General features: G+C 45.8%; 1 protein-coding gene across 2 annotated transcripts in view; it reads right to left on the bottom strand.

Moving 5' to 3' along the window:
* LOC129708696 (copine-8-like) overlaps nucleotides 1–16,474 on the bottom strand; it is a 268,617-nt gene that overhangs the window by 209,257 nt on the left and 42,886 nt on the right. For both annotated transcript variants that reach the window (XM_055654624.1, XM_055654623.1), the window contains exons 3-4: nucleotides 15,587–15,633; nucleotides 1,568–1,671 (exon numbers count right to left, since the gene is read on the bottom strand). In XM_055654624.1, coding sequence (XP_055510599.1) covers nucleotides 1,568–1,671; nucleotides 15,587–15,633 — 151 coding nt within the window. The remainder of the gene's footprint in view (nucleotides 1–1,567; nucleotides 1,672–15,586; nucleotides 15,634–16,474) is intronic.

The raw sequence follows: 16,474 nt of genomic DNA, 5'->3' as shown, positions 1-16,474 counted from the left end.
AGTGAACCATCGTCCCTGGTCTCACCTGCCAAACGCGGGCAGGTGGGACAAGCTCGGTTATGCAACTTGGTCGGCATGGACGGGTTGGGCCGAAGGGCCTGTTTCTGCACTGTGGAACACTCAGTATCATCCAAGCCACAGCTGCTACTTAACAGGCAACCGAACCAGCACACCCATTAAACATTTACCCCCCAGTGTGGCTGCAGCATGAACCGTCTACAAAACGCAATGCAGTTATCTGCACCAATAACATGCATAACATCTACCACCAATGACAAGGGCAGAAGGACTTGGCAACCACTACCTCCTGGTCACAGAGTCATATAGTGTGGAAACAGGCCCTGCGGCCCAACCTGCCATGCTGACCAATATCTCCCATCTACACTAGACCCACGTGCCGGCACATATCCGATCCATGTACCTTTCCAAATGTGTGGTTTTTTTTTAACGTTTAAAAATCTGCCTCAACTACTTCCTCTGGCAGCTCGTTCCATATACCCAGCACTCTGAGTAAAAAAGTTGCCCTCGGTCTCCTGTTAAATCTACCCCCCTCACCTCAAACCTGTATCCTCCGGTTCTTGATTCATCTACTCTGGGTAAATGTCTCTATGCATTCACCCTGTCTATCCCAATCACGATTTTGTACACCTCTATAAGAACACCCTTCATCCTCCCACACTAGAAGGAATAAAGTGCCCAACCTCTCCCTGTAGCTCAGGCCTTCTAATGCTAGCACCATCGGCGTGAATCTTTCCTGCACCCTTTCCAGCTTGGAAAATGAATTTGAATATGAGAGAGTACAGAGGAGATTTACTAGAATGTTGCCTGGGTTTCAACAACTAAGTTACAGAGATAGGTTGAATAAGTTAGGTCTTTATTCTCTGGAGCGCAGAAGGTTAAGGGGGGACCTGATAGAGGTCTTTAAAATGATGAGAGGGATAGACAGAGTTGATGTGGACAAGCTTTTCCCTTTGAGAATAGGGAAGATTCAAACAAGAGGACATGACTTCAGAATTAAGGGACAGAAGTTTAGGGGTAATATGAGGGGGAACTTCTTTACGCAGAGAGTGGTGGCGGTGTGGAATGAGCTCCCAGTGGAAGTGGTGGAGGCAGGTTCATTGGTATCATTTAAAAATAAATTGGATAGGCATATGGATGAGAAGGGAATGGAGGGTTATGGTACGAGTGCAGGCAGGTGGGACTAAGGGGAACAAAATTTGTTCGGCATGGACTTGTAGGGCCGAGATGGCCTGTTTCCGTGCTGTAATTGTTATATGGTTAATATTAAAACAATTAACTATATTTTCATTAACTCAAGTACTTTAAATAAACATACATTATCTTAACATTTCCCTCTCCCATGCCATTAAGTGTACTTTTTTGGATAGGTTAGCTGTATCCACTGGACCTAATTTGCTAATAACAAAACAAAGAGTTTGTAAGAATGAGGGTCATAAATATTTGATTGACGAGTGTGCCTTGATTTGATATGCACCACTTTCCACGTATCTTCGCCACAAGAAGCTTGAAGAACCATCTACTCAAAAGCAGCAAAGGTCAAACTTACAAGTCAAATCGCAGATTTTGCCGTTCTTCAAAGAAATAATCGAGGATGAACTTCCGTACAAAATCTGGGTGCAAGGTGTTGTCGATCACTTCCGTTCTTCCAAACTGCAAGGAAATGCAATAGCGTTAGTTCCTCCTGTTGCTTGCGACAGGCTTTAAAGCCTCTGAAAGAGTGAACTGTTTAACATTTGGTGCTGTTCCATCAACACTGGCAACAGGTTCAAATTCCTTGTTTAAGAAGGAACTGCAGATGCTGGAAAATCGAAGGTACATAAAATTGCTTCGGGTTTCGGCCCGAAACTTTGCCTATTTCCTTCGCTCCATAGATGCTGCTGCACCAGCTGAGTTTCTCCAGCATTTTTGTGTACCTTCGATTTTCCAGCATCTGCAGTTCCTTCTTAAACAGGTTCAAATTCCTGATGCTTTCATCCTTCAATCCACCTGAAGAAGGGTGCCGACTTGGAACATTGCCTGTCCATTCCCCCTACAGTTACTGCCTATTGAGTTCATCCTGCACTTTGTACAGGAACATTTAATATAGGCCCACTATCGAATCCCCGGCACCCTTGGTTCCAGAGCCTTTCTGGATTATCTGTTTTGCCGGACCAACAGAGGTCATGGCCTCCGAGAGGAGTCCAACAATATCAGAACCGTCTGCTTAGGCTGCCGAGGGGCCGAGATACTGGCCTGCAAAGTTGGCCTGAAGTCACCCATGGAAACTGATCTGCCGGCTCCGGCCAGGCCAGAGTTCCAGTATCTCTGGAAAAAAGGAATAGGTGACACTTCGGGTCGAGACGTACTAATCTCACTGTCCTCCTGCTGAGTTTCACTGTTTATATCCACTCGTTATCACCTCTCCACAACCAACAATGGACTATTGTGGGCTCCACCTTTCGTTGATCATCTTTGCTGGCTTAGATTTGTCCTTTTGCATATCTTTCATTCATTTGTTCTTTGTAACTTTTCACATCTCAAGTTTTCCTCTCCCCTGACCCTCATTCTGAAGAAGGGTCTTGATCCAAAACGACACCTATTACTTTTCTCCAGAGATGCTGCCTGAGCCACTGAGTTACGCCAGCATTTTGTGTCTATCTTTAGTGTAAACCAGCATCTGCAGTTCTTTCCTCCATGTTTTGTGAAGAACTAGATCTCAACGTATTCTCATCGATTTATATCAATCTTTTATGCAGCTCTCAGCTGCAAATATACAATTAGTTAATTAGAACTATCTTTGTAATTACCGGTTTGCTAATTGGCACAATTTGCAAATCATTTACATATAGAATAAGGAGATACTGACATGGTCTAATTTTAATGAAAAATTATTAGTTCATGACCAACAACTGGAGGGAATTTGAATGTATAATGCTTTTTTCTAATCTTTTACCTCAACGGAGAAAAGGCGATTTTTTTTCCCGTATTGTATATACGTCTGCACTGCGACCTAACCGGGAAGTTGGCGGCCTATGCTGGAGAATGACGTTTGAGAGCTCCACCACGGGAAGCCTACAGGACTCGCATCACGGAGCCCACGATCCCTTTGCCAGGGGTCGACCTCAGAGCTCCAACTGTGGGTGCTTGCGGGACTTTATCACAGAGCTCGCGGGCTCTAGTCAGATTTTTCCACCCATATCCACAGATTCACCACCCATTTTGAACAGAGTATGATCTCAACAACAATATAAAAACATTTAGCACTGGAGCACGATGCAATCAAATACATTTGCACATTACACTGGAATTGTGTGACACTCCATCAAGTGTATCATCTATAATCATAGGTCTACAGTTTTCACTCAAGTACACATTAGCAGTTGGACTCCGAGCTGTTCAGATGCCAACAACCAATTCCAAAAGAGCTCTGAATATTTCATGTTTAAGAAGGAACTGCAGATGCTGGAAAAGTGAAGGTAGACAAAAATGCTGGAGGAACTCAGCGGGTGAGGCAGCATCTATGGAGCGAAGGAAATAGGCAATGTTTCGGATCTGAAGAAGGGTTTCGACCCAAAATTTCCTTGGCTCCATAGATGCTGCCTCACCTGCTGAGTTTCTCCAACATTTTTGTCTACCTATGAATATTTCATATTCTTTTTCATGACTTCAATTCCAATTTCATGGACTTCAAATCTGACTAGATAGAAAATAGGAATGCCTACAAATTTTGAAAAAGAATCTTAGTTTAGTTTCGGCACCAGGTGCTGGGGGTAACTCAACGGGTCAGGCAGCATGTCTGGAAAAAAAGGATAGGTGACATTTCCGGTCAGAACCCTTCTTCAGACAACCCCTTCCGATCCAAAATGTCACCCAGCCTTTTTCTCCAGAGATGCTGCCTGACCCGCTGAGTTATTCCAGCACTTTGCGTCTCTCTTCAGTATAAACCAGCATCTTTAGAGACTTCCTTCACACTTAATTTAGTTTACTTTAAGGTCACGTGTTCCGAGGTACAGTGAAAAGCTTTTTGTTCTGTGCTACTGTTCAGCAGAAAGACTATACATGATTGCAATCAAGCCCTCCACAGTGTACAGAGACACAGGATAAAGGGAATAAAAGTGCAAGATAAAGTCCAGCAAAATCATGGAAAATAATGAATATCCATGATGAAATATAAAGAGAATATCGCATTGTTAATTTCTCTTGGTCAAACTGGTTAAATATTGATGGATATTAGAATGATCTTTCTTTCTGAAAGGGGTTACTACACTGGCCCCTTACTTCCCCATGAGATACTATGTCTAATTTCACACCAAGACAAGTCAAGAGTTTAAATGTCATATGTACTGACAATGGAACAATGACATTCTCACTTGCATAACTAGTCTGTAAACACTGAACTCAATAGATAACATTAAAAATAAAATCAATAAATTCAACCCCCAATACAAGTTTAAAAAGCCCGATATCCTTAGCTCAATCAAGACAGTTCATAGTTAATAGTTGATGCTCATGGTTAATAGTTGGTGAAGTGTTCAAGAGCATGATGGTTGCTGGGCAGAAGCTGTCCTTTCTTCTGCATGGTTTAAGAAAGAACTGCAGATGCTGGAAAATTGAAGGTAGATAAAAAAGCTGGAGAAACTCAGCGGGTGAGGCAGCATTTATGGACATCACTAGGGCATCGGAGATGTCCTCATTCTTCAGGGAACGGGGGTTCCCTTCTTCTACTATAGATGAGGCTCTTGTCAGGGTCTCTTCTATACCCCTTCTCTTCTATACCCCATACTCCCTCTTCTATACTCCCCCCCCCCCCCCCCCCCCCCCCCCCCCCCCACTCGCAACAAGGGCCGAGTCCCCCTTGTCCTCACCTTCCAACCTACCAGCCATCACATACAACAAATAATCCTCTGACATTTTCGCCACCTCCAACGTGACCCCACCACTTGCCACATCCTCCCATCTCCTCCCCTGTCTGCTTTCTACAGGGACTGTTCCCTCCGGAACTCCCTGGTCAATTTGCCCTTTCCCACCCGAACTAGCCCCTCTCCGGGCATTTTCCCTTGCAACTGCAAGAAATGCTACACTTGTCGCTTTACCTCCCCCCCCCTTGACTACATTCAAGGACCCAAGCAGTCTTTCCAGGTGCTGTAGAGGTTCACCTGGACCTCCTCCAACCTCATCTATTGCATCCGCTGCTCTAGATGTCAGCTGCTCTACATCGGTGAGACCAAGCATCGGCTTGGCGATCGCTTTGCCAAACACCTCCGCTTGGTTCGCAATAACCAACCTGATCTCCCGGTGATTCAGCACTTCAACTCCCCCTCCCATTCCGAATCCGACCTTTCTGTCCTGGGCCTCTTCCATGGCCAGATTGAGGACCACTGTAAATTGGAGGAGCAGCACCCCATATTTTGCTTGGGCAGTTTGCACCCCAGCGGTATGAACATTGACTTCTCTAAATTCAGGTAGTCCCTACTTTCTCCTCCCCTTCTCAGCTCTCCCTCAGCCCACTGGCTCCTTCTCTTCCTTTCTTCTTCCCGGAGAAAACAGAGAAAAAAAATCTCGGAGAAAACCCACACGGTGACGGGGAGAACGTACAAACAGCACCCGTAGTCGGGATTGAACCCGGGTCTCCGGCGTTTCAAGGCAGCAGCTTTACCGCTGACCCATCATGACTGCAGTCAGGTGGTGTGGGTCCTTATTGATGCTGGCTGCCTTTTTGAGGCAGTGCCTCCTGTAGGTCCCCGGGATATTACATTTTTCGTGCCTGTGATACTTGCCCACAAACATCTATGATTAACGAGTGGCCTGGACATTTATTAACTCCTCTCTAGATTTTCCAAGCACGAGTTGTTGGTTTTCTCCAACTTGTGAAACCTCGAGTTAGTGCCACCCCCAGCTAAAATACTTGGGAGGCACAAGGAACTGCAGATGCTGGAATCTCGAGCAAAGCACAAAGTACTGGGGGAACTCAGCGGGTCAGGCAGCATCTGTGGAGGGAACTGGATTGGCGGCTTTTCAGAGTGGGTCTTCCACCGATTTTCCGGCAACTGGTGGCCTGGACCCTTCCTTTAATCTGGACAAAATCCCCGCCAGGAAATTCCCTCCAAATTATGGTGCCTAGGCCGGGTGAGGCAGCTGATCTCAACCTCATCGCGACTTCCGTGGCCGATTGGCGTTTGAATTTGACAACTGCGGCCGGGGCTCTGGAACTCCAGCCCAGCCAGAGCCGGATGATCCGTTCCAGTAGCCAACTTCCAGGGCTCCCCAAGACCATGACTTATGTTGGTCCGGTAAAACGGATAATAGAACCGAGGGTGCCGGGAAATCGGTGGTGGATAAGATATGTATTTTGATAAGACACTTGTAGTGCTGTACTACAAACTTTCAGGAATATCTGTTTTCTCTGTAACCAGTTCTGTACATTTCCTGCAGCTTCATTAATCTATCAGTAGCACCCCCCCCCCCCCCCCCCCCCCCCCCCATTTAGAGTACAGTTCCCATAGTAACCTCCAGATCCCTGTGACCAGGCAGGTTTCCCCTCACCATCCAATTTCCTCCCACATCCAAGAGACATACTTTCAACCTGAAGCATAGTCCTGACCCAAAACGTTACCTATCCATGCCATCCAGCGATGCTGCCTGACTCCCTGAGATACTCCAGCACTTTGTGCCTTTTTATATAGACCAGCATCTGTAGTTCCTTGTGTCTCCTGGAGACATGTTGGTAGATCATTTGATTGCAGTAAATTAGTCCTGGCACAGGCAGGATCAGGGGAATCATTGGAATTGGTTTACTGTTGTCATGTCCTATAATCATACAGCGTGGAAACAGGCCCTACGATCCAACCCCCACACCGACCAGCATGCACCATCTACACTAGTCTCACCTGCCTGCATTTGGCCCATATCCCTCGACACTTCACCTTCCATGTGCCTGTCTAAAAGTTTCTTAAATGCCGCGATAGCACCTGCCTCAACTACCTCCTCTGACAGCTCGTTCCATACACTCCCACCAACCTTTGTGTAAAAAAGTTACTCCTCGGATTCCTATCAAATCTTTCCCCCCCTCACATTAAACCTATGTTCTCTGGATCTTGGTGCCCCTACTCTGGGTAAAACATTGTGCATTCACCCGATCTATTCCCCTCATGATCTTAAACACCTCTAGAAGATCACCCCTCATCCTTGCGAGCTCCAAGCAATAACGTCTTAGCCTGCTCAACCTCTCCCTATAGTTCAGGGGTTTGTATGGCCTGTTCCTGTGTTGTATTATTCTATAGATAAACACAAGAAGCTGGAGAAACTCAATGAGTCAGACAGCATCATTGGAGAAAAGGAATAGGTGACGTTTCAGGTTGAGACCCTTCAGTACTATTCTGTTATCTATGTGTGCCAAGGTACACTAATAAAATTGGCATGCTATCCAGTCAAATCACACAATATATAAATACAATTAATTCATATACAAGGCAGATAATGAAGCTGCAAGAGACAATATGATGCAGGGAAGCATTTGAGAAAATCAGAGAGGCAAAGATCCTTTCAGAGTCCACAACGACACAATAAACCTGTTAGCTTCTTTCCCTGCTAAAGAAATTCGAGCAACAACAGTGAAAAAATGCTGAATGATGTGATAAAATTTCAAGGCCACGGTGCCCCACTGATTCCTCTTGAAAAGATCATCAATAGTTGGTGTTGGACTGGAATTTATATATTTCACAAAGGCTTACTGCCTGAAGTGTCAAAGTATTTCCATGACAACGAAGACAGTTTCCTCGAGCGCCACAAGATATCTAACCCACTTCGCATTTCATTTTCATGAAATACAGCTGCACCGGTGGAGCTGGGGCTGGCACAGTAGCGCAGCGGGTAGAGGCGCTTCCTCATGGCACCAGAGACCCAGGTTCGATCCTGACTGCGGGTGCTGTCTGTATGGAGTTTGAACGTTCTCCCTGTGACTGCATGGGTTTCCTTCGGGTGCTCCAGTCTCCTCCTGTATCCCAGCAATGTGCAGTTGTGCAAGTTAATTGGCCTCTGTAAATTGCCCTTAGTGTGCCGAGAGTGGAGGAAAAGTGGGAAACAGAACTGGCGTGATTGGATCATCAATGGTCAGCATGGACTCGGTGGGCCGAAGGGCCGGTTTCCATGCTCTAACTTTCAATTAATTAAGTAATATATAGTCATACAGCCCTTTGCCTGTTATACTGTCCAGACTAGTTTGTTTGAAGAAGGGTCCCGACCCAAAACGTCACCCATTCCGTCTCTCCAGAAATGCTGCCTGTCCCACTGAGTTACTCCAGCATTTTGTGTCTATCTTCGGTTTAAAACAGCACCTGCAGTTGCTTCCTACATGGAATAAACTTCTAGTCAGCCCATCTTCTCTCTGCAACTCTGGCCCTCGTCCTGGCAACATCCTTGTAAATCTTCTCTGCACTCTTTCCAGATTAATGACATCCTTCCTACAGCAGGAGGCGACCCAAACTGGACACAGTGCTCCACTGGTCATTTGAGTGGGTTTCCGCACACAGTGCGGTCTGGGTTCCTTCCAAGTAGAGTGGGTCCAGGTTGGTGAAAAATTAACGTTTAAATCGGGCACACATAGTCCAGTAGATCTCCCAATAGTTTGTGAATCCTGCCCTTGCAACGGGAGAAGATACAGCAACCCGCAAGCACGCACCACCAGCTTCAGGAACAGTTTCTTCTCCTGTTATTAGGTTTCTGAACAGTCCTTCCATAAACTATGATACTGTCCAATGCACCTCTCAATGACAATTAAATTGACTCTCTTGACTTTTGCGGACATTGGAATTTGTCTCTGGGACTGTCCCTAGGATAATGCTTGTGTACGGGGATTGCTGGTCGACATGAACTTAGTGGGTCGAAGGGCCTGTTTCCACTCTGTCTCAAAACTAACTTGAATCCGACGCGCTACAATGCTAAGAACTATATTCTGTACTCCATTCTCCCCTTTGCTCTATCTATTGTACTCGAGTTGACTTGACTGTATATATGCATAATACATAGCATGGCATAGTATTGACTGCATGGTATATCTGAACGGATTGGATAGCATGCAAAGCAGTTTTTCACTGTACCTCAGTACAAGTGACAATAATAAACCTAAACCTGGGCAGTTGTGACCATGGTCATCCTCAGACTTCTATATATTTGCACTAAATATTGTCCCCTTTATCCTTTATCTGTGCACTGTGGATGGCTTGATTGTGTTCATGTAGAGTCTTTTCTTTGACTGGATCGTACACACTGTACCTCGGTACACTTGACAATAATAAGCTAAAGTTGAACAAGGTGCAGGTCCATGAGTTTAGTCCCCAGAGCAAATTACTGCTCACGACAGCTGGATCCAAGGTGAATGGAGGAGTGGAGCAGGCAGAGTTATTTTAAATGTTGATCATTTCAATCTTGTTTTTAAACGACTTAGCTAGTACAATCAGCTGATTAGCACCCATTTAAATGTAAACAGGAGTGATTAATATAACAAGTTAATTCCCCACAGTTGTTACTAATCAACAACCTTGCAGTTCATTGTATCCATAAAACCTTGCAAAGTTAATTGCAAACACAAGGAACTGCGGATGCTGGTTTACAAAATCAAAACTACAGGTCCACCACCGATTTTCCGGCACCCTTGGTTCCAGCGTCTTGCACTATTATCTGTTTTGCCGGAGCTACAGAAGTCACATGCTCGGCAGGTGCCGAGATATCGGCCCGCAAATTCGACCTCGGAAGTCGGCTATGGGAACAAATCTGCCGGCTCCGGCCGGGACAGAGTTCCAGAGCCCTGGCCGTAGGTGCCACGATGAGGTCGAGATCGGCCGCCTCACCCGGCCTAGGGGTCACGTTTCCAGGGAATTTCTGGTGGTGGGATTTCAAGCGCAGTCTCGTAATTTTTATCTGATTTTAATGAGGCGTCGGACGACCAGTTGTCAGAAAAACGGCAGTGGACTTGAAACTGCACATGTATACGCTAGACTAAGTGGGACCCGTAGGGTCCTGGTCACACACGAGGCTTGGTCCCCAAACACAATATTCCACCACTCACCCATAGCCCCCCAACTGCACAGGCGAAGCTCATTTCTCATCCCTAGCACTCTCTCCCCCTCCTCTTCATCCTCCCTCTCCTTTCCCCTACCCTCAGTCACTCCCTCCCTCCCTCCATGACTCATCTGCTCTCTCTACCCCCCTCCTATCCCTCTATCCCCCACCCCCACTAACCCCCCCCCCCCCCCCCCCCCCACTATCCCCCCCCACTATCCCCCCCACTATCCCCCCCCCCACACCTCTCCCACTGCCCTCCTCTCCCTCTTTCTGTTCTGCTAAGTCAGATCCTGGAACCTGTTCCCTTGTAACAGCAGGTTGTTGGCCAAAGGCTAGAGATGAAAAGGCTAAAGGCTGAGATGAGAGAAGAGGAGTGAAATGTGAAGCCAGAGGGAGGAATGTGGGTGAAAAGGGTCGAGTGGAAGCACAAGAACTGGGTGCACATCCTGGTGGATGGTCAATGCTTTTTCATGGCATGAATATCAGTAACTGCCAGTGAAATTCCATCAAAAGACAACCAGGTTTGTGCAGTAGGTTCATTTAATTTAGTGATACAGCCCAGAAACACCAAGTCTGCTCCGACCAGTGATTCCCGCAGACTAATACTATCCTACACACACAGTAGGGATAATTTGCATTTATACCAAGCCAATTAACTGTGTGGGAGTAAAGCGAAAATCACAGCGAAAACCTATGCAGTCACAGGGAGAACGTAGTCGGGATCGCACCTGTAGTTGGGATCGAACCCTGGTCTCCGGCACTGCAAGGCAGCAACTCTTCCGCTGCGCCCTAATTGGCGTTTGCAAATTGCCCCTAGTGCAAGGGATAGTGCTAGTGAACGGGGTGATCGCTGGTCAGCACAGACTCAGTGGGTCGAAGGGTCCATTTCCACGCTGTATCTCTAAACTAAAGTAAGCATGAAAGCAACATCATCGCAACGAAGGACGGTGGGCGTGATAAGGACTTGATTGGGTCAAACGCATCGTCTTTCAGGCTAAAAACAATTAAGTTCCCGAGTCAAACATAGAACAGCTGCAGGCTTGGTTTCTTCCCAAACGTCAGTATAATGGCCAGTTTCAAGCTGCATCAAACCTACATGGTGGCCAGCTCCAAATCTGGCTGTCCAACCACTTATGGAGTACACAGCTGCGAGACAAATCTAGTGCATCTTCATTGCCAATCCAAGCGGGCAAATTATCTGCAGCTAGATAAAGTAGGGACAAGAATTTCATTCATTTCACAGCATGGATCTCATTGTAAGCAACAGTTTGACAACATCTGGCAGAACATCCCTGCTGCATACAATTTAGGCTTTAGTTCAGTTTCAGAGATACTACATGGAAACAGGCCCTTTGGCCCACCGAGTCCGTGATGACCATCGATCACCCGTGCACACTAGTTTGACGTTATCCCTTTTTGTCATCTATTCGCTACACATTAGGGGCTACCTACAGAGGCCAAATGATCTACAAACATGCACGTCCTTGGGATGTGGGAGGAAATACAGGCTGCCGCAGGCTGCCGCTTGAGGGGAAATGCCGAAATACGAATGTGCAAACTCCACACAGACAGCACCCAAGGTCAACAATGAATCCAGGTCTCTGGAGCTGTGAGGCAGCAGCTCTACCCACTGCGCTGTTGTGTATTGATAATTCTTCATTTGAAATGTCAGTACGTTGCCAAGGAGCCTTTATTTGTTGACTGAAATTGGCTTTTATTATTTATATGTGTTCTGTCAATCTATATTGTTGGAAAGGTAAACTTATGTGCCAAGTTTTTTGCTAAACTGATTATTTTAGCAAACCCCTTCAATCTGAAAAACCAATAGCATATTGAATAGGGTGGCACAGTGGTGGAGTTGCTGCCTCACCTCGCCAGAGACCCAGATTCTGTCCTGATTGCGAGTGCTGTCTGTACGAAGTGTGTACATTCAGGGAGAATGTGGCGATGTGGGTTTTCTCTGGGTGCTCCAGTTCCTCCCACATTCCAAAAAATTTCAGGTTTGTAGGTTAATTATCTTCTGTAAATTGTCCCTAGTCTAGGATTGAACTAGTGAACGGGTGATCATTGGTTGGCGTGGACTCTAAAGGCCTGCTTCCACACTATACCTCTAAACTAAGCACAGAAACAGGGCCCTTCGGTCCACCTTATCCATGTCAACTAATCAGCATTGTTTGCTAGCCCCATTTGTTCGGGGTGAGTCAGCTTGTTCCTGATATTCTACATTGCTCCATAGAAACTGGGAATAAATTGGAGAATGAACCAAAATGCCTGCCAGCACTCTATATTTTGCTCAAGCAAAGGTTGTGGTTTGTGGAAATAATCTGAAATGTGGTTAAATGGATTAAATGCGGTTGAATGATATTTTGAAGAAACCTAGAATTGGAAATGAACTAAATTCCCCACTAACTAGTTCTCCATTAAATGGCTAACTTCTATGTCAATTGTTTACCCTAACTGGCAGCAAATACAGTATTTATGGCTACGTACTTAATAAAGAAACTCATTACTTATGCACACCAGCTGGCAAGAGTTTTTGGAGATGCCTAACCAAGAGCTGCATCATGACTTCCTGACTGTGATACTCAATTCCAATTTTCTAATTCAATCTTCCAGTGCTTTTGATTTACAGCCATTATAAAATAACCAATGTTCTCTCTCCAGTCCAACCAGTACAATCTGTCTAATTTTCTCCTCCACATTCCCACACCGACCTTTCTGTCCTGGGCCTCCTCCATTGCCAAAGTGAAGCCACATACATCTGTAGGAATAGCACCTTATATTCTGCTTGGGTGTAGCTTGCAACCCAAAAGGTACGAACATTGAACTGTCAATTTTTAATGTAAACCCCCCCCCCCCCCCCCCCTTCTCCCTTTTGTGTGCCCCCCACCCCAATGCATACCCATTTAGTTTACTATACTGCCCCCTCCTTTCTCTCCCCACCACAACACTCCCTCTGGCTTTACATTTCACTACTCCTCTTCTCTCCTTTGGGTCGGGACCCTTCTTCAGGCATCAGAAATCAGGATGGACATAAAATTACAACAACTTAAACTTACGCAAGTTTAGTTTAGAGATACAGCAGAGAAACAGGCCCTTTGGCCCACCGAGCCCATGCTGATCAGCGATCCCTGCACACTAGCACTATCCAACACACTAGGAACAATTTACAATCTTTACAATCCAATCAACCTACAAGCCTGCACGTCTTGAGTGTGGGAGGAAACCGGAGGAAATCCAAGCAGTCACAGGGAGAACGTACAAACTCGGTACAGACAGCATCCATGGTCAGAATCGTAGTCGTGCTGCTTTATCCAACACACTTTGGTCTCTATTCCATCTCTTGCCTGCCACTTATTCCATCCATCTGCCTATCACCCCCCACCCCACCTGTTTCTGCAAGAATTGTTCTTTTAGTATCTAGCTTCTCAGCATTCTCACCTCGGTTCAGTACATTTGCATTTATTCAATGCCTGCCAGATCTACAGCCCTCTCAGTTTTCTGAATTCTAAAAATAACAAATTTACTCCCACTTAAATTCCATTTCATTAGTCATTCCATTTTCAAAAAAATGTTTTTTTTTTAATTTTACATTTGATGCCCACCCACGTTTACATCTGCACTGCGAGGGCTTTTCTCAGCACTTGTAAAACAATAATTCTTCAACGAAAGGCCACACGTTTTAATCCTGAATCTAGAAACTACCTTTGGATAGTGAGAATTTCTGCAATGTACACACAAGAAACTGCAGATGCTGGTATAAAAAAAAGACGCAATATGTTGGTGCAACTCAGCGGGTGCGAGCAGCTCCTCTGGAGAACATGGATAGATGAAGCTTTGGGTCGGGACCCTTCTTCAGGCATCAGAAATCAGGATGGGCATAAAATTACAACAACTTAAACTTATGCAAATATCTTGACATTTTAAAAGGGCCAACTTTAATTTTATCCACCTTCAGATCTTAGTTTAGTTTAGAGACATAGCGTGGAAACAAGCTCTTGGACCCACTGACTCCCCGTGCATGAACACTATCCTACACACTAGGGGACAATGTACTGAAGCCAATTTACCTACAAACCTGCACATCTTTGGAGTGTGGGAGGATATCGGAGCACCAGGGGAAAACACCACGCAGTTACAGGGAGACCATACAAACTCCATACAGGCAGCACCTGTAGTCAGGATCGAACCTGCGTCTCTGGCACTGTAAGGCAGCAACTCTATCGCTGCACCATTGTGCCGCCCTTGTTGGCCTGTTGATGTTAATCAGGAAACACCCAATTTCCAAAGACCACACTGACTCAACTCTTCTCAGTACTGAGCAAAACACAAAGTACTGGAGGAACTCAGCAGGTCAGGCAGCATCTGGGGAGGGAATCTTCTCAGAGTGATCCGGAAGGATTCAGAAGCGTCCTGGCGCAAAAGTCATTTATCATTCCCTCCAAAGATGCTGCCTCCAGCACTTTGTGTTTTGCTCAAGATTCCAGCATCTGCCGTTCCTCGTGTCTCCTTGGTTGATTAGATCAGCTCCGAATACCAGATCTGGTATTCAACTGCGTTTAATCATTGGCACATCCAGGATGTGCTCACCGTTGTGGAGGCCAAGGGTGAGAACTTACATGAAAATTATTATTTACAGCGTGCAGCCATCGTTCAATCAGTAGAAAGAAAATCCCAATTCTGTAGCAACGTTTTTCCATATTTGTAGAAAGAAGGATCTGAAGATGCTGAAATCTTGAGCAAAAAAAGTGCTGGAGGATCAAGTGGGTCAGGGTGGCATAGTGGTGCAGCAGTAGAGTTGCTGCCATACAGCGCCAGAGAACTGGATATCATTCAATGATTCGATCCGGACAACCGTGCTGACAACGTGCTGTCTGTACGCAGGTTATACGTTCTACATGACCGCGTGGGTTTTATTCGGGTGCTCCAGTTTCCTCCCACACTTCAACGACGTGCAGGTTTGTAGGTTAACTGGGTTCTGTAAAACTGTAAATTGTCCCGAGTGTGCGTAGGATAGTGCTAGTGTATGGGGTGATCGCTGGTCGGCAGAGTAACTCAGGGGGTCAGGCAGCATCTCTGGAGGACATGGATAGGTGATGTTTCGGGTCAGGACACTTCTTCAGACGTTTAGCTGGAGAGAGGGTGAACCAACGCGAGAATGGCGTAGAGGCAAAACAAATCTGGGAAAGAGCATAATGGGCAGCACAGTGACACATCCGCTGTCTCACAGCACCAGCGACCAGAGTTTGATCCTCACCTCGGGTGCTGTCTGTGCGGAGTTTGCCTATTTTCCCTGTGACCGCGAGGGTTTCCTCCAGGTGCAAGAGTTTCCTCCCACATCCCAAAGATGTGCGGGTTTGTAGGTTAATTGGTCTCTGTAAATTGCCCCTAGTTTGTAGGGAGTGGACATGAAAGTGGGCTAACATAGAACTAATGTGAACGGGTGATCGGTATGGACTGGTTCCATGCTGTATCTTTCAATTAATGAATCAGGTAATTTAATTAAAGAGGACAAACTCTCACTTACCTCCCTCCATTGAATGGTCTCAATCCCTTGGACATATAGAACACACACTGTCAAAGAAAAAGAGGTATTAATCATAAAAGGCAAGAAAGCACGCCTGCATAGTCTGCTTTAACAATCATCCAAGTCAACAAGCAGAAATTTACCCTGAACACTGTTGCCAAGATTATATCACAAGTTTACCTTTCTTGCGTATCACAACAAAAGTAATTCTCAGTATCAAGATGGTTGACTTAGAATAGTACAGACAGGAACATGCCCTTCGGCCCACAATGTGTGTGCTGAACATGACGCCGACTAAAGGGGCTGTCCCACTTGGGCGGCCTAATCCGCGAGTTCTGGCAAATTTGCACTCGACTAATACTCACAGCATGGTCGACACGAGGTCGTAGGAGGTCTTTGTAACTCTCCTTCAAGCTCGCGAGTAGTCCCCGTGTACTCGAGGCCTCAGCTGGGTCACTGCGTATTTTTCAACATGTTGAAAAATGCCCGTGAGTAAAAAAAAGGTCGCCATAGAAAAAATCAATACTTTTTTACTCGTAGTTTTAGTCGTAGTAGGTCGGCATGTTAGTCATAGGTGATCGAGGGTAGTCGAAGGTAGTCTTCTACATTGTCGAAGGAGGTCTTCAACATGACATTTTTTCAAACTCTCCTAAACTCTTCTAAACTCGCCAATTAGGTCGCCCAAGTGGGACAGCCCCTTAACTCGTATCTGCTTGCACATAATCCATATCCATGTGCCTATCTAAAAGTCTCTCAAACACCATACCCCATCTGCATCCACCCCTGGCAGCACGTTCCAAGCACCAACCACCCTCTGTGAAAAAAAATACCTACCCCACACATCTCCTTTAAACTTTGCTCCTTTTATCATAAAGCTATGCTCTCTGG

Source organism: Leucoraja erinacea, chromosome 24 (assembly GCF_028641065.1).
Source record: "Leucoraja erinacea ecotype New England chromosome 24, Leri_hhj_1, whole genome shotgun sequence".
Taxonomy (NCBI): domain Eukaryota; kingdom Metazoa; phylum Chordata; class Chondrichthyes; order Rajiformes; family Rajidae; genus Leucoraja; species Leucoraja erinaceus.
The sequence above is the reverse complement of the archived record's forward strand: the minus strand, read 5'-3'. Positions and strand labels throughout refer to the sequence as shown.